Source organism: Eublepharis macularius, chromosome 5, assembly GCF_028583425.1.
Source record: "Eublepharis macularius isolate TG4126 chromosome 5, MPM_Emac_v1.0, whole genome shotgun sequence".
Taxonomy (NCBI): domain Eukaryota; kingdom Metazoa; phylum Chordata; class Lepidosauria; order Squamata; family Eublepharidae; genus Eublepharis; species Eublepharis macularius.
The window spans coordinates 132,583,255-132,605,781 of NC_072794.1; the positions used below are offsets into that span (position 1 = coordinate 132,583,255).

Here is a 22,527-nt window from a genome sequence, read left to right on the forward strand (position 1 = left end):
ATGAACACATATTGTGACATAGTTTTAACTGTAAGGTGTCTCAAGTAGGACTCTTGAAAAGGGGGCACAGAAATATCCTAAACACATACACAAAGCTGTCTTATACAGAGTCAGACTTTTGGCCTCTAAAAGATAGTATATCTACTCTGACTGGCAGAAACTCTTTAGGGTCCCAGAGGTTTTTCATGCCACCTACCAGGGACTCTCACTGTATGGAGCTGGGCTTGCCCCAGCCCTGCAGGCAGCTTAACACTTGGATTCAAATTCAATTATCAAAGCTATCTCTACTTGCACAGACAGCTAATGTTATGATTCTACCTGTGAGAAAGAGTATTGTGGGAGTAGATGCAAAATGACAGGTTCTCTTCTATGAACTGGAAAAACTGCACAACTTGCCCAACAAAAGAAGGGATGATTTTGCCTAAGTCTGCCACTTCCAAATTACACTGTATATTTGTAGAAGTGATCAAGTGGACTCACTGTCAGAACCAGTTCTTAATGTTATGAGAAAGGGCGGGACCATACAAAAGTTGCATACATATCTTGACAAATGGAGAAGACCCCCAAAAGTGCATAGTCTAACAAGAATTATTTCCTGGATGCATGCTTTGACATTGTATATGTTGGGGAAACCACAGCAAGGATCAGTAAAAAACACGAAACTGATAGAATGGATTATAGTATGATACAATCAAAACCTGATCCACTATCCGCTCAATTTAACAGTTTGCTTGCAGTTCAAAAACATTACCTTCAAGATGCTTTGGCACTGGGAAAAGTCACTATTGGGATGGCTATTCTCATACAGCTTCTTTAAGAGTAAGGGAATCCCATTCCATTTTGCTTGTTTGTCTCTTTCCTTCAACAAAGTTTCTGCAATCTACAGGAGAGAAATATGGTTAAGTTTTCTGACTGAATGTTTTGGATCTTCCTCCCGATCACTGCACATGATGACTTGAAATTAGTCACTATACTTCTGTACTGTGAACTCACTGGATTTTATGTATTATTTACTACTGTAATTAAGGGAAAATATTACTTAAATATTAACCAATTTAGAAAGAAAAATTCAGGTTGGAATTCTGAATCTATTTTGGGTAAGATTTGTTTTAAATAGGCATAAACATGGCAGGCATAGCCTATCTCTGGAGAGTAAAGACTTCCCAAACTGGGTGAAACTGGACTTTAAAAATTCTGTACACAGCATTGCCACAGAGATATTTGTGTCTCATTACTTGTGTTATTGCTTTCAATCTACCCTGTTCAGCTAGGAGACCTTTAAAAAAACAACAACACACACAGGTCTTCCATTTACACAAAAGCATCTTTGAAGCTGTCTACATATTTTGGAAAAACAAAAAATAAAGAAGTATTTTCTAGCAAACACAAGTAATTTTATTTCCAGCAGGAAAGACCCATTCAACTTATTACTTATTACTTTTACTAACAGATTGACTATTTCATACTGGAGTCACATTGTGGTAATAACCAGTGATTTTGATTATTCTTATGGATGCCCACACAATTTGGCCTGTCAACTATTGCCTGAAAAACTTAATCTTGTAGTTTACCACCAAGTGTATTTTACTCACCCCAGAAGATCCAATAAAAGGAATTACTTTAAGTTACGATATTTTTCACTGGCAGATTTCTATGTCTAGAGTAGGCTATTCTTAAGTATTGGAGCTCCCTTACTAGCAATATGCTTTATGGAAACAAGTATTTCTTGTAATTATTCTTTCATTGATTAGTCAAAAAGAGAGGCACAAAGATAACATAATATACTCAAATAAGGATTATAATTACAGTGGTCCAATATATAGCAACTAATAATGAGTTATAACAATGAGTCAATACTCATTGCTTGGCAAAAACCTTTGAGTAATATGCATCCTGTTAAAAAAAAGTTTGTGTGGAGATTTGGATACTGTTAATAGTAAAGAGGGCATTTCATGGAAATCTTCAGCATCCATGAACTTAAAAATGACTGCTCAGGATTGGGAGTACTACATACCTGGACAAAAAAATCTAGTCTTACTTTTATCTTTCCTTTACAGTATATAAATGCAACCTTAGATAGCCATGTTCTAAAATGCACATTCCATCTTACTGGCTAAAACAGTATTGCAATGCCTTCTTGTTCCAGAATCACTGCTGTGCTTTGGGTTTTCCAGTCTCATCTCTGTTCTTTGAATGTTTGTCTTTTCAATTACTTATCTTTATATCTCCCATCTCCCTCCTTCCAACTAAAAGGAATTTTGCTACCACAAAGCCCCATACATTCTGTTAAAATGTATTAATATGCAATAACATGGTTTGAGAAAGTTGTTGACAAATTGGTCCCAGAGAACAATGCTTATCCATTTTGTTGTTCCTTGACTACATAAGCGATAAAGACATGTAGCAAAGCAAACATTTTCATCACAAAGAAAAGAAAGTTAGCCTCAGTAAACCACAGAGCAGGAACAGATAAAGAGACAAGATGCTGTTAATTAAAATACACACTAGTTACACACTTCTTAGAACAAATGCAAATAGAGATGTGACATTCAAGTATAGCAAACCTTGATCTCATCCCCAGGAAGTATTTATGTACTGCAAGGTAGACATGGGCACAAAATGGGAACCCCCCCCCCCAGAGTTTTGTGTTTCGTTGGGATCCACAAACTGCGAATTACACAATTTCATGAAATTGACACGTTTGCCAAAACCATTTGCTAGTTTCGTGATCGGTCAGAACCTGGGCATTTCAATGGCCCCCTTCATCCCCAAAGATGCCAAACTTGCAGGGAGACTTCAGCAGGCTGTCCTCCACCCACCCTCCCAGTTTGCAATACGTTGATCGGGAAGATCAACGGGAAGGGTGGGGAGGGAAGTGCTGCCAGACTGCATGACTGAAACAGGGACCGGGATTGCTGGATCAGAGGAGGCCGAAAGACCGGCTGTGGTGTGGAGCTGGACCGGGAAGACAGAGTGAGGGGTGAATGGCAGGCAGGGACAGTCCAAGAGTTTGGGATGTGGAGGAGGAGCTGGATGTTTCTCCAAAACCCCGCCAATCATCCTGAGATGTGCCCTAAGGGGCGCCTACCTGAGACGGTGTGTGTGTTTTGCAGCAGCCAAAAGCACAATCCCAAATCCACACATTCTCTCACTACTCCAATCCCAGCAACAGGTCCTCCTCCCTCTCCCTCTGTCTACTGGAACACAAGGCAGAGAGAGGCGCCTTTTATAAAAAACGCTGACAGAACAGGAGGTCTGTGATTGGCTGACAGACCTGCCTAACAGGGTTTGGAGGTGTAAGACTGGTGTGCCCATCACTACAGAAAGTCCAACTCCTTGGTTGCCTAGGGGACTGATCCCCAGCTCCTGGCTTTATAGGGCACAATGGAAGATTTCCAGATGGCTAGGAGAGCTGCCAATCAAGGGTGAGTGGGCTATGATTGGGGTTTCCAATGGCAACAAAAGGTCTGGGCCCATTGTTGCCTAGGGAATCAATGGATCAGCGCCAGCCTGTCTGCAATTATGAATTGTTCACAAAACAGGCCAAAAAGTCATGAATTTTGTGATAATTTCGTGATAACCCCGGCCCCACAAAACGCTATTTCACAACACACAAAATGGCCTGTTTCGTGATGAAATTTGCTTCATATTTCGATTCGTGCCCATGTCTACTGCAAGGATCATAAGCCAACAAATCTTTTAGGAAGGTTTATTTTTTTCTTTGTAGCTTCTATGCTCAGAAAATATTCTTGATCTACTGTTAGACATAGTACCACAAGAATGGAAAGGGTTTTTTTTCGTAGCAGGCAAGATTTAAAAACTGCAGTTGTCATGCATATAAAATCCAAAAACAAAGAGGTTTCTGTATTCTGAGCTTGGTTACACAGTACAGCATTAATTACAACATCTATTCAGTGCTGAACAGATTGTAATAGCTTGCAGCAAAGGGCCACTGGTATTTCTTCAGATTCTTCTGATGCTTCCAATAGTCCAACAAAACTATTATGTTTTTACTCTATAGAAAATTCTTTTCGTTAGCATACCTCTAAATCCAGTTATATTACATATAAATTAAAAAGTATGAAGTTTATTTCACTAAAGCCTCGTGGAGTTACACATAACCCTGCATTCTGACATACATAAACAGCCAGCAATTCAGTAGAAGCCCACTAGAAAGCCTCACCCACCCCAAGTGTTGCTCTCTGTATCCCTGCCTGCACAAGTGACATGAGTGGCAAGAGGAAGGAGGGCTTTTTCAATGGCAATGCCTCTCTTTTGGAATGCCCTTTCCTATCTTTCAAGTACTGAAGACAATACTAACTTATCTTTTCTTGGTGCAAACATTATTTCAGATCAGTTTGTTAGTGACTGAATAATGAACATACAGTTTTTATTTTTAAAAAATCTGATAACAGCATTTAACAGTGTTCTAAAAACTGACAATTAGCTTCAGGATTTCCCTGTCATTTTTAGGATTCACTGTCTTTTACGGGTACAGGTAGCTTTAAATGGCCAAAAACTGTCATAGCATTTGTTAGGAACTGTGCACCGTTCTTTCTATCATCACTGTACTAATACTTTATATCTTTTGTAAATGAACTGAATGAAATCTATGTAATAATAAAGAGAAGTCTTATGTAAACTAATCAGGTATCAAATTATCTCTCAATAATAATTCTGCTATAACTTTGCTTATTTTTTTAAACAAATTTTGATTCCTACCTTGACCTCTGGAACTATGTCATAATCTCATATAACAATTATCATCTGATTTTAGCCCTGCAAAGTGAAGGTAGGAAACAAAATTTGTTTAAAAAATAAGCAAAGTTATAGCAGAATTATCATTGAGATAACTTGATACCTGATTAGTTTACATTCAAAACAACTTACTACATACTGACTTTGAACAGAAGCACTTTTCCACCAACTGCTGGCAAGATTAGAGTGAACTGACTATTAGCTATCTACCTTAATTACCAAGGCTATCTATACACTGATCTATCAGAAGGGTTTCTTGCCAAGACAATTAAGTGAGTAGTTCATTCATACAATTTCTACATCATGTTGGTAAAGAAATACTAATTTCAAAATCTTATTCAAGCTGCTGTTTTTGCAAATACAAGGACTCTCCACATTATAATTTTTCTATGCAATTATCATATCTACTGTAGTATAAATCTACACCACATGTGAGCAACTCAGATTTGCCACAGTCTTCCATAGTTCCCCATTGTGCATACTTATGCAAAAGTAGACACTTATGGTTATCATATAAAATGAGGTGGCATAATATGTAAAGAAAATCAGTGTGGGATAAGTACTGTGCTCTCCCATCAATTGAAAATGCTTTTGAACTACTGTCATTCTGACTGAGCAGAATCAATGTTTCAAGTTCTCTCTTCTTTCGCGTATATCACAAGATTTTTCCTTTATATGTAAATAATGAGCCTCAACTAGTTCGCTTATTGAAGCATTACAATACAATGTATATAAATAACGTTGGGCTCCCAAGTTTGCAGCTCCAAGGATCTTAATGTTTTCAGGATTTTAAAAAATCATGTGAGTTGCAAAAGAGGGCTCCAATGCCCCAGTTGCCCATACAAATTCTAAATAATTATCCAGTGAAGCAGGAAACGTATACAAGAACACATAAGTGGAAAAAACCAAGCTAGAAGCTTCAGGAATAGTGCTGCCTTTCCCACTCTGCCATTCTTTAAGAACTGCAACAAACCAGAGCTCCTTAAGAAGAGCTTTTACAGGAAGCTACTAAAGTAATACAAACATTGCACATTTCATTCACTGAACCACAAAGGAGCTGAACAAAATTTAAGCAACTTCAGCAACCAAGACCAATTCCCAAATTAGAAATGGACAGCTTTAGACAACTGGAATTTAAAGCTTGCCACAGAGAACAGAGAATATTGATGTAACTTTCTTTTAAGGTGAGAAATTTGTTCCTTCTTATTAATATCAGTATTGTTTAATCACCACTTTCAGGCATTAAAACAAAGCCAGGATGGAGAAGATAAAGATATTCTCTCACATCTGCAGCAAAGGGAAAAGAGGACAATATTATCATCAATGGTAATTAAATGTATATATCGTATTCTAATTGCAGCACAAAGTTGTGTCAAACCACTGAAATCAGTGAGCTTAAGTATGCATGGATCATTGCTGAATTGTGGCCTTAAAAGTGTACACTCAAAGCACCATATACAGCAATAATATATAAGTAGAGTAATAATCAACCAAGGCACTTCACGTAAATTGTATCAGTGATCAGAACATTACTCTCTTACAACCTACCAAATACCAGGCAGGGATTACACCATCAGTCCCAAAATATCTCACTCATCTGTGTGTGCACACACGTGTATCCATACTTCAAAAAAACACATTCAAAACGGAACATTTTATACTGCCTACCAATAGCATGGGGTAGTTCTCATTCCTTTGAGTGTCCCGATTACGGCCTTTTCACCCCCCCCCTCCAAAAAACCTTCGTTGTCCATAGCTCTGATAGTTGAACACTTTGTGGATCTGACGAAGTGAGCTCCGACTCACGAAAGCTTGCACAGGAACCAATTTGGCGCTACCAGACACCTGCTTTATTTAGCCGCAACGAGTTCGGCATTAGCTGCACAAGAAGGCGCCAATGCTCCCAAGCAAGCCAGGAGCTGCCCAACTGCGGAGGTTGCTGAGAAGCTGTCAAAAGTTACAGGCTGACAACAAAGCAGGCCCAGCAGCAGCAGCCTTCCACGGGGCACCTAGGAAGCCGGAAGACCGGCGGCGCCAACGCTCCCAGGGATCCCGCGGGCAGGCTCCTGTCTTCTGTAACGGATCCTATCTTATTGGGGGGGGGGTCCTCCTTCTCCCCTTATATCCGTTGCTGCCTCACTGATCAGCGCCGACCAGCAGAACCGGCGAGCCACCCCACCCCCCGCACCTCAGCGCCGGAAGAGGGACGTGGCTCGGCCCAGCCACCCGAGCCCCTCACCCAGTCCGGGCTGCCTCCCGGAGCCGCGGCCTCCCCACACAAGCCCCGCAGCGATACCTGCGCCCCCCGCGTCGGGCCCCGGCCGCTGAGCTGCGCGTGTCGGAGCTGGGCCACGATGTTGGCCACCCCCCTGCGGGCTCCGCGCCGGCCTAGCCCGTCAAGCACGAGGCCCGTCGCCGCTGCCGGCCCCAGCTGTGGTGGCGGAGGTGGTGCTGCCGCTGCTCCTACTGCCGCCGCCATCGCTGCCTCCTGCCCCTGGACGGAGACAAACAGGAAGCGCCCCTCCTCCCAGCGCTTTGTACCGACCGCCTCCCAGGCCCTGCTACAGCGCCATCTGCAGGCCGGCTGCGCGCCACGCTAATCCGCCGTCTCCCGCCCTTTCCCCTTTGGTGGGATTGGGAGAGGGGTGGGGAGCGCAGGGGCCGATGGGAGATGTAGTCTAGGTTTGGAAAGGGCTCTCTGGAAGGAAGCAAAAAGACACGTTGATGGAGGCCGCAGGAAACGTGGAGCTTTAATTTTTTTAAAAAAATATTTTTTTAAAAAACAATTCGTGCAAAAAAACAAAACAAAAATGAACCCAATGCTGGCAAATCCACTTAAGCTTCTATAAAAGGTCTCCAAATATTTTAAAATAAAACACAGGGTAGCATCCAGACAAGATTAAAGGAACATGAAAGGCACTGCAGACTTGGCCATCCGGAAAAATCAGCAGTGGCTGAACATAGCCTAACTCAAACAGGACACAGTATCCTATTCCAGGACACTACAATGGACAACACTTCCAACTACTTCGTCAGATTGCACAGGTGGCACAGTAGGATTTGAGCCCAACAGTGCTTTAGAGATAACAGGGCAAGATGGGAACTTTGACTCCTAAAAGCTTACACCCTGAAGATCTTGCTGGTCTTTAAGATGCCACTGGACTCAAATCCTGCCTTCCCTAGTGAAGTCCTTCCAGTTTGCATTCATTTACAACACATGCAACTTGGCTCTATTAGGCTTCCCCTTTTTAAAAAAGGCTCAGCTTTCTACCCTGTGCAAAGCCCTTTGGCCTCAGCATTAGAAGACTGGCCTTGATGATATAAACAGCATCATTAACCACTGTCAGTTCTGGAATGAGGTAGAGGGGAACAGTAAAGAGTCCACTAGCACCAACTTTATTGTAGCATAAGTTTTTGAGAGCCACAGCTCTCTTCGTCATGCATCTCGAAAAGTTATGCTATAATAAAGTTGGTTAGTCTTAAAGGTGCTACTGGACTCTATTTTGCAACTACAGACTAACACAGCTAACTCCTATGACTGTAATGGGGAATGGCAGTCTTGACATGTAAGCTACCTTGACCTATAAGAAAAAGGTGGATGTGACAGAGGTCAGTATTTGACCTACTTGGGAGGTCTCAAGAAAACTATTACTTCTGCCCTGATTTCCACAATATGAATGAGTGAATCACTTTTGACAGCAGTTCCATACCCGCAAAGCACCAATTTCAACTGCTGTTAGAAGATCCCTGTAACAAGGAGAAAATATGTTGGACCAGCCTAGGTCAAGTATTCCAACTACAGCTTATTCACATGCACACACTAGGACTGTTTGGAGCCAGCATCACAACTTGGGCAAGTTGCTTTGAACACTTATGTCCAAAAGAGTATGTAGTAAGAAAGCTGGCCTGCCTTTTTTAAAATTAGTGAGTCCAGAAGTATTTTTATTCAAGATACTGCATCCTGGGACATTACCATGAGTACTAATTTCAGACTGAACTCACTTCTTTGTCCTTGCTTGCCTATGATTAGAGAACACACAAACATCGTGTCAAAGAGGAAGAAAGCATTTTTTAAAGAAGAATGTTAAGGACCAAGATAGAATCTGAGAACTGCAGGGTGATACAGAATGTATCTTACAATGATTTTTTTATCCTTCTGCTTTCCAAAGTGCATATAACACCATCTTATAATTTACCACATTTTGCAAAACTATGTATCTTAGCTATATACTTTATAGATACTACCAAAGAAACTGCAAAAGGAGGTTCAAATAAAATACAAATTTATTGAATTCAGCAACTGTAAATCAAAGTAAAGGAGGGGACTCATGTGTTGTCCAAGAAGACCTGCCCTAGAACTGCTAATTTTGAGTTAAAGGGTTGACTGGGGCAGCTCAATAGAGGGATTTGTCTTTCTTTTTGTTTAGAGTTTATTTTCTCTTTACAGCATCCAGAGGGAGAGTCTGCAGAGTCTTTCTGCCCTTCATCTCCTTTTTTATTTGAAGTTCTCGTCAATGTGAACTTCTTGTTTCTCTGCAGAGAATAGAATTCGCGCATTAAATCTTCAACTTCCCACTGCTCTTCCTTTTGTTTCTTGCAACAATGCAGGGCTGCTGGGTCTATGGGATGAGCTTCGGTATTGAAGATGTAACCACCAGCACCAAGAACACACTCGCCATATGGTGTCAGCACAACATCAAAGGATGACCCACTGTTATGGATAAAGTTATCCAAATCAAAGAGCAGATACAAATATTTCACTGTTTCGGCCAAGAAGAAGGACTCCATGCGGTTATCCAATCTGTGATCTCTCAGATCTTTGATCTAAAAATGAAAAAAAAAAAGATTTTGGCTATTCCAGAACCTGACAATTGTTTTAGCAACTTTGTTACTGTTGTACTGGAGAAGCATATAATGATCAGGAGATTAGAAAGTAGAATTGCTTAACCAGAGTTGATGCTGCATTTGGCCCAAAGGAAACACAAGAAGACAAGTATATACAATCTGTTAGTCTAATGTTTGATGGTGGAAAAGGAAGCTTAAGAGGGACCTACTATAAAGCAGAAAAATAACAGAATTTCTTATACTTTACCCATCTGGCCATGCTCGATCCTTTATTTTACAACCTTGTGGCTGGACTTCTGTAATGTGCTTTACATTGGGCTGCCTTTGAAGACAAGCTGGAAACTGCATCTGGTTCAGAATGTAATTATTGCCAGGGGCTAGCTACCTGGTGGCAACATATTTTACCTATCTTATGTTGGCTGCCACTTTGTTTCAGAGTCCAATTCAAAGTACAAATAATGATCTTTAAAAAGCCCTTCCTGGCCTAGGACACACATCTAAAGAACCATCTTGTCCCATATATCCCTGTATGCCAACTATGGACTTCAAGCTGCCACTTTCTGGCTGTTCCTCTACAAAGTGGCCTACCTGATATTAACCAGAGCCTGTTCCTTTTTCATTGTACCTCACAGATTTGTGAAAATGGCTCCTTGAGGAGGTGAGGGAAAGAAATCTTCAGGAGATGCTGTAAGGCCATTTTTATTCAACAGGGGTATAAACTGCAGGTATCTTGGGGGAGGGTGTGTGTGAAATTTTATTTTATTGTAATGTTTTAATTATAACATGTAAGCTGCCTTGAGCCATAAGAAAAAGGTGGGTGTGACAAACAGGACAGACTCCAGCTCTGCCTCTCCTCAGAAACAGTCAATGAGAGTGGATGGCATGCTGGACCAATGATAGTTGAAGTCTGTTGGAGGGAGTGAGAGGAAGGAAGACTTTTAGGAATGGCTGAGAGAAGGCAGCAGAAATATTGCTGGCTGATTACAAACCTGTTCTGTTACACTGAAACATTCAATTAACCTCAGTATATTTATGAAGTTGTTGGCTGAGGGAAAATATCACACACAGAGACCTCAAATGACCTCTGGTCATGTTAAATGGGCCAGGTTATGGTGGCAGTGTGTATAGGGAAAGTAAGCTCTAAGTTTCCTTTCTCCAATAGTCCTGGGCTGTAGCTGGATGAGGGGAAGGAAAAAGAGGGAATGAGTTGCCTGTCTGGTGGAGCCTCAGAGAAAAGAAGGGACCCTGTGAGGATTTGGGTCAGGGCTCCCTGACTTAACATTAGAGGTTAGACAGGTGGCGTGTGGTGACTGCCCTTGACTGGCTGGGAAGCCCCCAAAACCTATGAAAGAAAGTTTAGGTGGGTGGTCTGCCATAGTGGGATATAAATATTTTAAAAACAAATAAATTCAGAAGAAACACTTAACTGTTGCAAAGCCACAATCAACCTTGCTGATTTTTTCGATCGACTCTACAACATCTCTGCCCAGCTCCAACAGGGTAGGATCTTGCGTGGCACGATACAGGTACATTGCACTCTCAATTAGTTCTGCAAAACCCAAACGTAGTTATATTACAGGTTATGTCAGGACAGTTCCCCTCAGCATAGTTCCCCTCTCAACAGATTGAGAGAATCTACAAAGAAGTTGAGCATGGGGGGGTGCCTTACCACCTTGAGACACAGGCACCTGTTGCCCTTTTAATAGGCCACACCCTGCCCATGTAGAACCCATTCCAACATTTTAGCCAAGTGGGCTTTTCCTTTCTCAGCATCCTATTTTTAAACAAAAAGAAGTCAAACCACCACTGAAATGGGAATATTCCTGTTCCCCCAACCCAGCCACCCACCCACTGTGGCTTGATCTGCAGCCTAGACCAACTGTAAAGCAAGTCACAGAAAGAAACTATGTAGGCATTTGGAGACTTTTTTTTACATAAGCCTTACAAAACAAATGTACTATGGTGATCATGCTTATTTCATACTTACCAGGTCTTAGTGGGTATCCTTCGCGTTTTTCCACTGTATAACCCTGGGGAATATTATAGAACTCAGGCAGGCCACCAAACTGCTTCCAAACAGTGTAATAATTGAGGAACGTTCGCATTGCATTATCGATGTCTCCAATAAGGCTCTGTGACAAGACCAAAAAACCCAGGGAGGCAACAGTGAAAAACAATATGGTGTAGCAGTTAGTCAAACTAGGATCTAGGTGACTCAGGTTTAAATCCCCACACAGCCATAAAGCTTGCTGGGTGACCTTGAGCTAGTCACTCTCTCACAGCTTAACCTACCCCACAGGGCTGCTGTGAGGATAAGATAGAAGAGGAAGGAATTATATACAATATTGTCACAAACTATAACTTTAATGGTATAGAACATTGAACAAAATATGCCTGAGAATAGGCTTTTTTAGTTTTCAGATCTGCACGCATGTACTGTTCCTTACTGTTTCACCACTGTTCTCATTGTCCCAACACTGAGAAAGATAGTTCATGAATAAATGGCTTTATGCTCAGACTAAATCTTAGAACTACCAGAACACAGTTTGAAACACGAATTCTTTGGGAAAATGTCATTCTGTGCTCAGAGGTGTCTTACATCATGCATTCAGAGGAAATAAATCATATGGCTTAATAAAGTCACGTTGGGTTCATGCAATCAGGTCTATATAAGGTAACCACACCTTCATACCCCTGAATCTCTCAGTCTCATCTTTCTGAAAGCTCCTTGTTAAGAATCTTAGAAATTGTATTTTATCTTTTAAATTAAAAAAAGTTAGAATATGGGACGATGTATTCTTTTTATTTCTAATGTCATTGCCATATGCTAGCTTTCTTTGTATCACTGGTTCTTATTTATTTCAACAGCAATTTGACTGATTTCAAATGAAGATCTTAAAATATAACACTGAGTGATTTTTGGCTGAGATACAAGGTGTTCACTTGACACATGGAACAGATAAACTTCTGACCTCTCTTCAGTCAAAAAGCTGGTTGCTGTTAGAGATAATTAGGGAGAATAATCAACTGAATGTAGCATTGTGGCTTAACGGTTAATGTGTTGCTTTGGAACAGTCAAAGAAACTCTTAGTTACCATGTACCTGTTTTAAAGTAATATTTTCCCCACGAGGGATAAAGCTCCACAACACCACTCTGAGCATCTTTTACTGGGAATAAATGAATGAGGAACTAATCATGACAAAATAAACATTAAACATCTCTTCTAAGTATAGACAAGTAGTAGTGGCCTGCTAATAAAGCCAACCCACAATATATAACCAATCACATTGTGAAACACACAGCTTAAGAGGATTGGAAATTAAAGAAGCCTGAGGTACCTCAATGGCTAACCACCAGTCCATTTTGCATCTGAGATTATTAATCTAAGAAGTTCGGGTGTTATTTCAACTCTGTGAAATCAGTATTTTTGTTTCTGTATGGGAATAGCTTTATTAGAAGCTCAGCAGGTATCTTGGATGTTCTTTCTTGCAACCTCCCTGTTACAGTTGACATGGCTCAAAAAACCATTTCCCTCCCCATTGTTAATTTTTGCCCGTACTTTCCTTTAACATTTAATAACTGTCAGGCTTCGGCATGGGCGTGGTGGCGCAGAGCACCAGTGGGCCCGAACTACAGCTCCTAGGCACAGACAGGGACAGCACAGGTTCCAGCTTTGTGGAAGGAGGGGAAGTATACATCACCCTTGCTCCCACTCTACCACTCGCAGGCCCGCTCAACCTGTCAGAGTCCCTGCAGCCTCCTCTTGCTTCCCCCTTCCTTGCCGCTGCCGCCATGCTCTTCCTTCTCTCTCTCTCTCCCCCTCTGCTGCTGGCTGGCTGTCCCTGCTTCCTGTGCCTTCTCCCACTGGTCTAGGCCTCTCCTGGCTGTCCTCTCCGTGCCTGGGCTCCCAGCCTCCCAGAGGAGGGTGCAGCTAGCTGGCTTCTACCTGCCCCGTCTAACCCTCTGAGGCTTGAGTGCTTCTTTCCTTCCCTCTGGTGCTGGTGGGCTCTGGCCCTGGGTGTCTGTTGGGGTGGCTGGGAATCTGTCTCCTGGCTGCCTCTCGTCCCCTCCTCCCAGCAAGTCTGGGGGCTGAGCCTCAGACCCCGGACAAGAACCATTTAGGAAGCAAGCTCTGATATATGTCCCAATTTTTACTGTACTGACTGGCCAAGAAGTGAGATCAGCAATGAAAACATGATTTTGACAGCAGCCATTACCTGTAAGCCAGGCCAGTAAGCCTCAAGGGACTGAAAGACTGGCATTGAGACTGTCCCTTTGTACATTTGAACCCAGAGATACCAATCATCAAATTTGGTGTAGTTCTTTATGGCTTTGTTATAATCTACAGAAAGAAGGGCAATCAAAAGCAATGGTAAATATGGGATACGAAACAACTTAAGAGCACAGCAAAATGAGCAGGCTTCCTATTCTCAGCTCCATAATCTTCAAAGAGTTAAATTACAGGAAACGTTGTCAGAATATCCTTTTTGACATCTTGCAAATAGAAAGGGAACAGCCATACAAAGATGTTAGAGCAGGAGGCCTGATTGCAGGACCAGACATTAGCAAGCAGGATAAGAGACAAGGTGCTGAGAAAGCACACTACAGGCCTCCTGGTGTTGGTCTTGCTGCTCCAAGTCTAGGCAGGGCTGCATCTCAGAAATCTGGCAAGAGGCGGGGACAAACTTCTCATCTGAACGTGCATTCTGGTGACAGCTCCCTCTCAGATATGTGGATGAAGAATGGGGAGCTCCGGGGGAAAATGGGCCAGGACTGAAGCTGCAGGTAGGAAGGCAGAAGATAGTTCCTTGCCAAACCCTGCACCGTTAAAAAGACATGAGCCAGGAGCAAGTGGGGAATGAACTTTCAGCCTCGTCCGGAATCTTTGATGCAGACCTATGAGGGGGCTTCTGATCAATCATCTGGATATGATATGCTGACAATAAGTTGAATAAAATTTGTTGTATATTTGTTGTATCTAGCAGAAGCCATTGCATCTGGAAAGACAACCTGTCAGTCTCTCACCATGGAACATGGACATCAGCTCCTTGTCCTGCAAGAGGATAGCACCTTTAACGAGATACTCAAAGTAGGAATCTACTCCAGCTCCAATGCCAGCATCTTGAGCCACCCACTTGGCAGTTATTACATCAATGTGGTTACCAACCTGAAAGGGGGGAGGGGGAGAGACAGAGACAATTGGATAATTAAAGCTCACTTAGTAAGGGATACAGTTTGCTTTTAGAATGACCCCCATCCACAAATATATATTAGATTCTTCAAAAGCACCTAGGAAAATGTAATAGTATAGCCACAAAAATGCTTAGACCATTCTTAAATTTCATTTAGCACCAAAAGTGTACATAAAAACGTCTCAGATCCCTCTAAGATGTATGTTCTCAACAGAGATTTGAGTGATAAAAATGGAATCAACCAATAAATTTAAAAGATCAGAACCTTTTTACTCACCAAACCAATCTCGGAACGATTTTTCCAAAGGGTCTTAAGAGCTTTCCTGGCAACATCTTCAAATACCGGGTCACCTGTAAGATGACTCAAAGTAGCAAACTCCACTATAAATGTGCCAATACCAGCAGTGCAAGTCACTGGAGTCTCTCCAGGGTTTACTCCATGTAATAAATTAACTGTCCCGTATGGCATTCCGGTTGGAGTCTGAAAAGCTAGGAAACAAAGGTGTGTAAGATCACGGAGCTGGAAGACTATCCTTCTGCCCTATAACAATCTGTTTTCTGAGGTAAAGTTGGGCAGCTAGAGATGCTCAGCTTCACTGAAATAAAAATAACAATGCTTCTTACCCTCATCGTTGTAGAGAAAAGCTTGAAGCTATGTGGCAAGAGGTATTTTACATAGCCTTTCCTTTTCCAGAGCCCCAGTGGGAGTGGTGTTAATTTGAGGACTGCTGCGCAGCAGCCACATTGACGGGTGATCTCAAATTATTCAGAATGGTGAAAACTAAAGCAGATTGTGAATAGCTTCAGAGGATCTCCACAAATCGAGTAAGTGGGCAACACATAGGAACAAAAATTACTAACTTTAAATATATGCTGCTGTGGTCTGAACTGGCCAAGACTGAGAAGGAAAAAGATCTTGGGGCTGTAATGGATAGCTTGAAAAAAAAAAGTCAACTCAGTGTGTTGCAGCAGTGAAAAGGCAAACTCCATGCTGGGGATTATTAGGAAAGGGACTGAAAATAAAACTGCCAATATTGTAATGCCGGCGTATAGAGCTATGGTGCAGCCTTATTTGGAATACTATGAACAATTCTGGTCACTGTATCTCAGAAAGAATACTGCATCCCTCAAAGAAGTGCAGAAAGCCGCAAACAAATGTTTAAGGAGCTGGACCTCCTTTCCCAGGAGGAAAGAACAAAGAGCCTGGGACTTCTCAGTTTAGACAAGAGGCAAGCAAGAAGGGACATGACAGAGGTTTAAAAAATTATGCATGTGGTGGAGCAAGTAGATAGAACTTTTTCTTCCTTCCCGTAATACTGGAACTGGGCACCCAATGAAGTTAATAGGCAATAGCTTCAGGACAGAAAGAAGGACTTCTTTACTCAACAAGTGGTTAAATTGTGGAATTCACTGCCAGTGGAAGTAGTGATGGCCACAAGCAAAGATTGCTTCATGAAGAAAATATTCATGGAGGAGAAGTCCTACAATGGCTACTAGCCATGGTGACTGAAGGGAGCCTCCAACTACAGAGGCAGCAAGTCTTGAATACCAGTGGCTAGGAGGAGGCATCGGGGAAGACTTTGGCCCTCCAGGGAACTGACTGCTTGCTGTGTGAAACTGGATGATAGACTAGATGGTCTGATCTAGCAGGGTACCGCATGTTCTGAAAGTCCATGGGTCTATTCAGAAGTTAGCCCTGTTCAGCAAAGAACATACTTCCCGCTGCAATCTTCCTTTTGTTCCTTTGTTTATATCTTAATAATTTATTTCCCTTGATTGCAGCATTCCTGAATCAATGGTTAATGATCTGTTCAATGCTCTGCAATGACCATACTGAATAAAATAATGTGAGCCGCTCTGGCAGCAAAGTGAAAATCAGTATACAATCCCACTGCTCACCGCCCCGCCCCCCAAGAACTGATAATTAACAATTGATTCATGAGAACTACAGACAATCAAACAGAAAAATTAATTACGTTGGAAGCAGAAAGGAACAACAGGCTCAAGAAACCTCAGCACTGCACTGACATGGATAGCCTGGAATTGCAATTGTTTTAAAAAAGCACCACAAACTAGATCTGAAAACAAAACAAAACAGCAGAATCACAAGGAAACCACTAGAAAAGAGCAAAATGACAGTATCAGGAGTCTCTGTTAAAACTGAGCAAATGAATGATGCTAATTCTAGACAAAACAGTTAGTGTGGAAGCAACCTCAGCTCATTAAAAACCTTAAAACAGTACATTGAGCCTATTATGCAAAACTGGGATGGAGGGTAGGGAACAAGAAGAGATGAATTTTCAAGCTCCGTGAGAATGGTCACCTGGCAAAAGTTTTCTAGCTGCATCCTCTGCCATCCTCAGGAGGGGCCCAGAGCATGGCCATCCTGCTTCCACTTCAATGCCAGCCTTTTTGGATAGCAAGTGAGCAGACAGGAGGCCACCAACCACTGTAAAGAGACCAAAAAAATGAAGCAAAGTGGTGCTAACATGGACGACATTCAAAACTTACTGATGCTTTCCTTCAGGCCTCCACTGGTAGAAAATGCAAAACGTGCTGCACCATTGACTTACTTTTCACTGGCTGCTGAAAAACCAGACATTAAATTAATCTGCACAAGGGATGAACTATAATTGTTTTGATCCCACCACCAACTTTTCCCTTGACCATTAACAAAGAATACATTATGCAAGCCATGGACTATCCAAGTAGAAGTTTGGTAAGGAATATCAAATCCCACAAACTAAAGCAAGCATTCAGAACCATCGTAGAACATTTTAGAAAGGCTCTGGTGGATCAGATCAGATGTTCACCTAACAGTGGCCAGCTAGATGCTTGCCTACTTCCTGGAAGCAGGTCGTACAGGCAACACCCCTCCCCTTCTTTTTGTCCCCAGTGTCCGTATTTCAGAGATCTAGTACTTCTGAACAAGTAAGTCCTATGGGCTACATTTTGCTTATTGCTACATAGACACCTTTGGGTCTGTGTTGCCTTATGGAAAATACTTGCAATCTTGGCGCTCTCCCTATTTCTACCTACCTCTGATATTGGTTTCAAAAACAGAAGCGTTTACATCAATATCAAAATTTACACTTTCCTGCAGCACACTGACAACTCTCTGGAATTCTGAGACATTTCCCAAAATCTGGAAAGAAAAACCAAAGTAACAAAAAACACAACTGAAGCCTCATGAAACAGCAAACAACTATATTCAGGGAAAGAAAAGATAGGTGATAATGACACAGATGGCCATTAATGATACAGACATCCATTACAGATGTCCTTGGGACATAAGAGTAATCTAGCACTTGAGTCAGAGGTGATTAGCCCTATCTAGGAATGTCTGCTGCAGTGTCATTACATGGAAGGCACAGAAAACACTAAATCTTCTCTGCATTTTTAATATAGAGGATGAGAGAGATGACAGTACATCAGCTCCCTTGAGTGGAGAAATGGCAAGTATGAGGAACAGGAATTATTCTCTGCCCAAATGGAGGCTACTTGAAAAGCAGGCAAGACACAGGGAACAAGGAAATATGCTTGTACTGAGAACAGTACTTACCAGTAGAGTATCCAGAGCATCGATCAGTGTGAGAGAAAAACTGAAAGGGAACAGAAAGCAATCTAAAGGCCATGGAGAAAACGAAGCCAACTACAGCAAACTGAAAAAAGAATATACTTTGGAATTTAATTAATAGGCTTTTCCTTTCCCACGTCAGGAAAAAAATATATACACAGTTTTTGCATTAATTAATTTAAATAAGTTGAAATTGTTTATCTTACTATATTTGGGATTGACGTGCCAAACCTCCCAGAGAAACAAGTATATGATGCTTTGCTAAAAGGAAGCAATATATACATAGGAAGCAGTTATTACATATTAAATGGCCCTAGTACATTGTTTGTGCATTCGAATGTGAATATTACATTCTCATATTAGGAGAAATATCGATTCCAAAAGAAAAACTGGAGTCTTGTGACACCTTAAGAAAACTCAGAAAACTATTTATTCCAGTACATGCTTTTGTAGACTACAGCCACAAAATAAAAAATTAGTTGACCCTTATGCATGCCACAAGGCTCCTGTCTGTTTTTACTACCTCTTGGGAATTATCATTCTCATTATGGGAACAAACCTTGGAATGCCTTGAAACTGAATATGCCTGAGTTCCCCTTCCCTCCCAGACTTGGAAATCAATCACTTCTGCAGCAAACCACAATGTGCTGCAAGGTCTGAAGCATGGCTTTGAGGGAGAACACCAGAGTTTTTGATTTGTGTGTAATAAGATACAGTTTGTCACAGATGCAATTTGTTTCCAAGCTGTACCTACCCAGCAAGGATTTTCAAGATCTGTTCCCCTGACAACTATTATGGTGGAAAGGAGGGCAAGCCTGACAAATTGTACCACAATATTGTGAAATTTTCTTTTTAAAATCATATCTCCCCAATATTAGAGTGACAAATTTGACTCTATGAACCAACAGCTTTCCACTTTCACAAAGAAATCTTATTAACCCCAGTCACACTAGTTCATGGTGTCAACCTCCTACACTGCTTTTGCATCTGACAACTGAGAATATATAGAACTGACAGGACTCTTACTTCTACATTTTTGTTTCATGCATCTGCCTGTCTAGATCCTCTGGGCTACACAAGTAAAAGATAGACAAATTGTCTCTGCCACCGGCAGTTTCTTCAAGCTGATAAGGATTTTCTCTAAGAAAGTGCCACTTTAAAATTTCACATGCAAGCAAAGAACATTCTGTCTTCCCTGTACCTTCCCCAAGTATCTTGCCCATCACATGTCAAAGGGCGCAGCTCATCATATGGGAAGGCATTTTCCAAGTAGTTGTTATAAGCATGATAAAACATGGATTTGACTCGCTCCCTAAGGGAGAAAAAGATAGGTGAGATACAACAACCGTACTTAAAAGCCATCAGTACAAAGACTCTTCTAAACTCTTTAAAGAGCAATTACAGTGCTGCCAGCAACAGGTTCCACAACACTCACTGGAAAGCAGTGTCCTGAGAACCCTCTAAATGGCACATTCCAAACTTTTTACCCTCAAAGGTGCTTAAAATAAATGTGAGATTCTCAAAAAGCCAGCAGGCATAGGCTGTGACTCCTCCTCCACCTTCCAGCACATTCACCTCTTCTTTGCCTACCTCCAGGAAGATTAAAATTTGTAGAGTTTGGAAAAGGCATTTCACATATCCCTATCAACCCGAGACTCCTCCAACAGAGTCATCAAATATGTGATCATAATGCTAGATCATTATGGATATTTATTAGGACTATAGCACTTAACCCATTTGATTAAAAACGTTTTAGTCAATTAAGATGGGGTCCTCAGCTAATCCAGTAGCATGTTAAAATATTATGAATGTATTTTTTAAAATTGCAGATGACAGGTGTTATATTGGAAGCATTCGCCTTTCTCTCAAAAAGGAACATTCCTAAAATGACACAGGCTACAACACACATATTTAATCTCAAAACAAACTAGGCTTTCTTCTTCCATGCTTTCATTATTCATATGTAGTGTGCCCTTTTAATAGATCTGATACAATCAATCAATAAAGAATTATTTAATTGGGTGAAAGTTCTAGGATTTGCATGAGCTACTCTCAAGCTTTACAGTCCCACATGGAACACCACCACACAGTAATTTTCCCCCAGCAGCTTCCACGTCATGGCTGCAATGCCCGAACAGGACCTAAGGAAAGCAGAGCCACCTCGGCCACTTCCACCCTCCTTGCTGAACTGTTTGTTATATTTCATGAAGAAAGAAGTGAACTATCCCCTTTCCTCAGTCCCTTCATACCTCTGTCCTTCCACCACTTAAGATCACCCTAACTTCCACTTCACATTTGTATTTAGTTTTTATTTTAACCTCAATACACTACTGAACAATAATAGATCTACAGGCTGAGAAAATGTACAGGGGAACAAGCACCGCTCCCCACGTTTGGTTCCCCCCTCCTCCGGGGAGAAAAACCTGGGCTATCCCCCACCCCACCCTCTTTCTGGCCCAGTCGCCCTATTTTTAATGACATCATAACAGGCAGATATTCAACCAGTTCAGATTAATTCCTATTCCGCCTGCCATTCGAGGCCTCGAACCACCTAGGGCTCTGCCCACCAGTCCTGGCTGACTGGATCCCGGCTCTGCTCACCGATAGTGAGCGACGTCGACCCCCTTCCCAGTGACAGGAGCCAGCTGCCCGGGCAGGTGCAGGACCCACAGCCAGAACCAGCCCAGCGAGTGGAATAAGCGCAGCATCTATCAGGCAAACGAACCACGGCCACCGCAGCCATCCAGCAGCTGCCTCGAGCCTTGCTTCCGGGCTCCGCCCACTTTCCTTAACCCAGCCCTCCTCTTTCCCTCACCAGCCAATCGCCGCCTCCGATATCCTCCGGCCCCAACAGAACGCTGACGCGAAGCCGGCGCTCAACTCTGACAATGCGCTTGCGCGAACAGTTTTTACCTTGACGTGACTTTCTGAGACAGCTTGTGTGCGCCCCCTACCGCTCGCGGAAAGCAATGGTGGGTTGACCGCTTGGGGGCAGTGGGAGGGGCGGCTCCGCCTCGAGCTGATTCTGTGTTGAGGCGGGAAGGCGATGCATGTTGCGGTTTTCGCCGGTTCTCCGGAGAGGACGCTGAGCAAAGACTGAGCGTAAAACAGGCAGAATGGGAGGCGGGTGTGTGCTACATACAAAGCAGACATAGCATCCTATAACATAATTGTGTTAACATCTATTCGACGACTCACATGGATTCTACAGCGCAGGCGTGCTCTCCAGCGCCCCTAGCTGAGACAAGCTGGGAATTAAGCTGGCATTGAAGCCAAACCAGGCCGGGGACAAGAGCTTGCTGGGCGCCTGCCTCCTCTCCCCCGCCCCCGGCCCTCCCAACCCGATGGAGTCTAGAAGCTTGCCGGGCACCTGCCTTCTTCCCCCCCTCCGCGCTCCCGTCCCTTCCAACCTGCTCGAGAACAGAAGTTCGCAGGGCGCCTGCTTGCCTCCTCTCCTCTCCCCCCCCCTCCCAGCCCTGCCAGCTGAATTGGGCGCCGGAGCGAAGGGTGCCTGCCTCCTCTCCCCTCCCCCCACTGCTGGTCTTTCCAACCCGATAGGGCCCAGGAGCAACAGGCGTCTGCCTCCTTCCCCCCCTCCACGCTCCTGGCCTTTCCAGCCCGATCGGGCGCAAGAGTGATGGGCGTCTGCCTCCTCTCCCCTCCCCCGCCCCCTGCGCTCCCGTCCCTTCCAGCCCGATCAGCCCCAGGAGCAACAGACGCCTGCCTCCTTCCCCCCGCCACCCTCCCGGCCCCTCCAGCTGGGTGCCTGCCTCCTCCCCCTCCCCCCGCGTTCCCGTCCCTTCCAACCCGATCGGGCGTAGGAGCAACAGGCGCCTGCCCCCCCCCCCCCCCCCGCAAGCCTTTCCCGTTCCCTCAGAGACCAGGTCTACCTTTCCCTTCCTTGGCTGGGCAGGTAGACCTGGCCTCTGGACCCGAGGAGGCCATGTCTACCTACTATGACTGCTGGATTGGTAGATGTGGTTGCTGTATTCAAAGACACCAGGTCTATCGCCCAAAGTATTGTCAGTGCAGTAGAACTGGCCTCTGCTCCCTCAGAACAAGTTTACCTTCCCCCTTCCTTCCCTGGGCTGGTAGACCTAGCTTCGGGACCTGCAGAGGCCAGGTCTACCCACCATGGGCCAGAGACCTGGTCA

General features: G+C 43.1%; 2 protein-coding genes across 5 annotated transcripts in view; both read right to left on the reverse strand.

Moving 5' to 3' along the window:
• TRPC4AP (transient receptor potential cation channel subfamily C member 4 associated protein) overlaps positions 1 to 7,243 on the reverse strand; it is a 28,250-nt gene extending 21,007 nt beyond the window's left edge. For both annotated transcript variants that reach the window (XM_054980152.1, XM_054980150.1), the window contains exons 1-2: positions 7,055 to 7,243; positions 752 to 880 (exon numbers count right to left, since the gene is read on the reverse strand). In XM_054980152.1, coding sequence (XP_054836127.1) covers positions 752 to 880; positions 7,055 to 7,237 — 312 coding nt within the window. In that variant the 5' untranslated portion in view covers positions 7,238 to 7,243. The remainder of the gene's footprint in view (positions 1 to 751; positions 881 to 7,054) is intronic.
• Positions 7,244 to 9,024: 1,781 nt separating this feature from the next.
• EDEM2 (ER degradation enhancing alpha-mannosidase like protein 2) lies at positions 9,025 to 21,139 on the reverse strand. Of its 3 annotated transcripts, none has more exons than XM_054980884.1 (11): positions 20,975 to 21,139; positions 19,575 to 19,685; positions 18,359 to 18,398; positions 17,836 to 17,941; positions 17,120 to 17,245; positions 15,074 to 15,285; positions 14,630 to 14,771; positions 13,822 to 13,946; positions 11,591 to 11,735; positions 11,031 to 11,152; positions 9,025 to 9,582 (listed from the first exon to the last, which is right to left on the reverse strand). In XM_054980884.1, exons 1-11 carry the CDS (start codon positions 21,079 to 21,081, stop codon positions 9,085 to 9,087), a joined length of 1,734 nt encoding a protein of 577 aa, XP_054836859.1. In that variant the 5' UTR covers positions 21,082 to 21,139; the 3' UTR covers positions 9,025 to 9,084. The 3 variants fall into 3 exon arrangements, with proteins under 3 accessions (XP_054836859.1, XP_054836860.1, XP_054836861.1); XM_054980885.1 differs by lacking the exon at positions 17,836 to 17,941 and adding an exon at positions 18,580 to 18,634; XM_054980886.1 differs by lacking the exon at positions 20,975 to 21,139 and adding an exon at positions 18,580 to 18,634 and having other exon boundaries at positions 19,575 to 19,679.
• Between the last annotated feature and the right edge of the window lie 1,388 nt (positions 21,140 to 22,527).

Coding starts and splice junctions, on each gene's coding strand:
- EDEM2 (XM_054980884.1), bottom strand. CDS start 21,081: ATGCTGCGCTTATTCCACTCGCTGGGCTGGTTCTGGCTGTGGGTCCTG. Junction 19,686..20,974: donor GTCGACGTCGCTCACTATCG/GTGAGCAGAGCC, acceptor TTTCTCCCTTAG/GGAGCGAGTCAAATCCATGT. Junction 11,736..13,821: donor CTTACTGGCCTGGCTTACAG/GTAATGGCTGCT, acceptor GTCTTGTCACAG/AGCCTTATTGGAGACATCGA.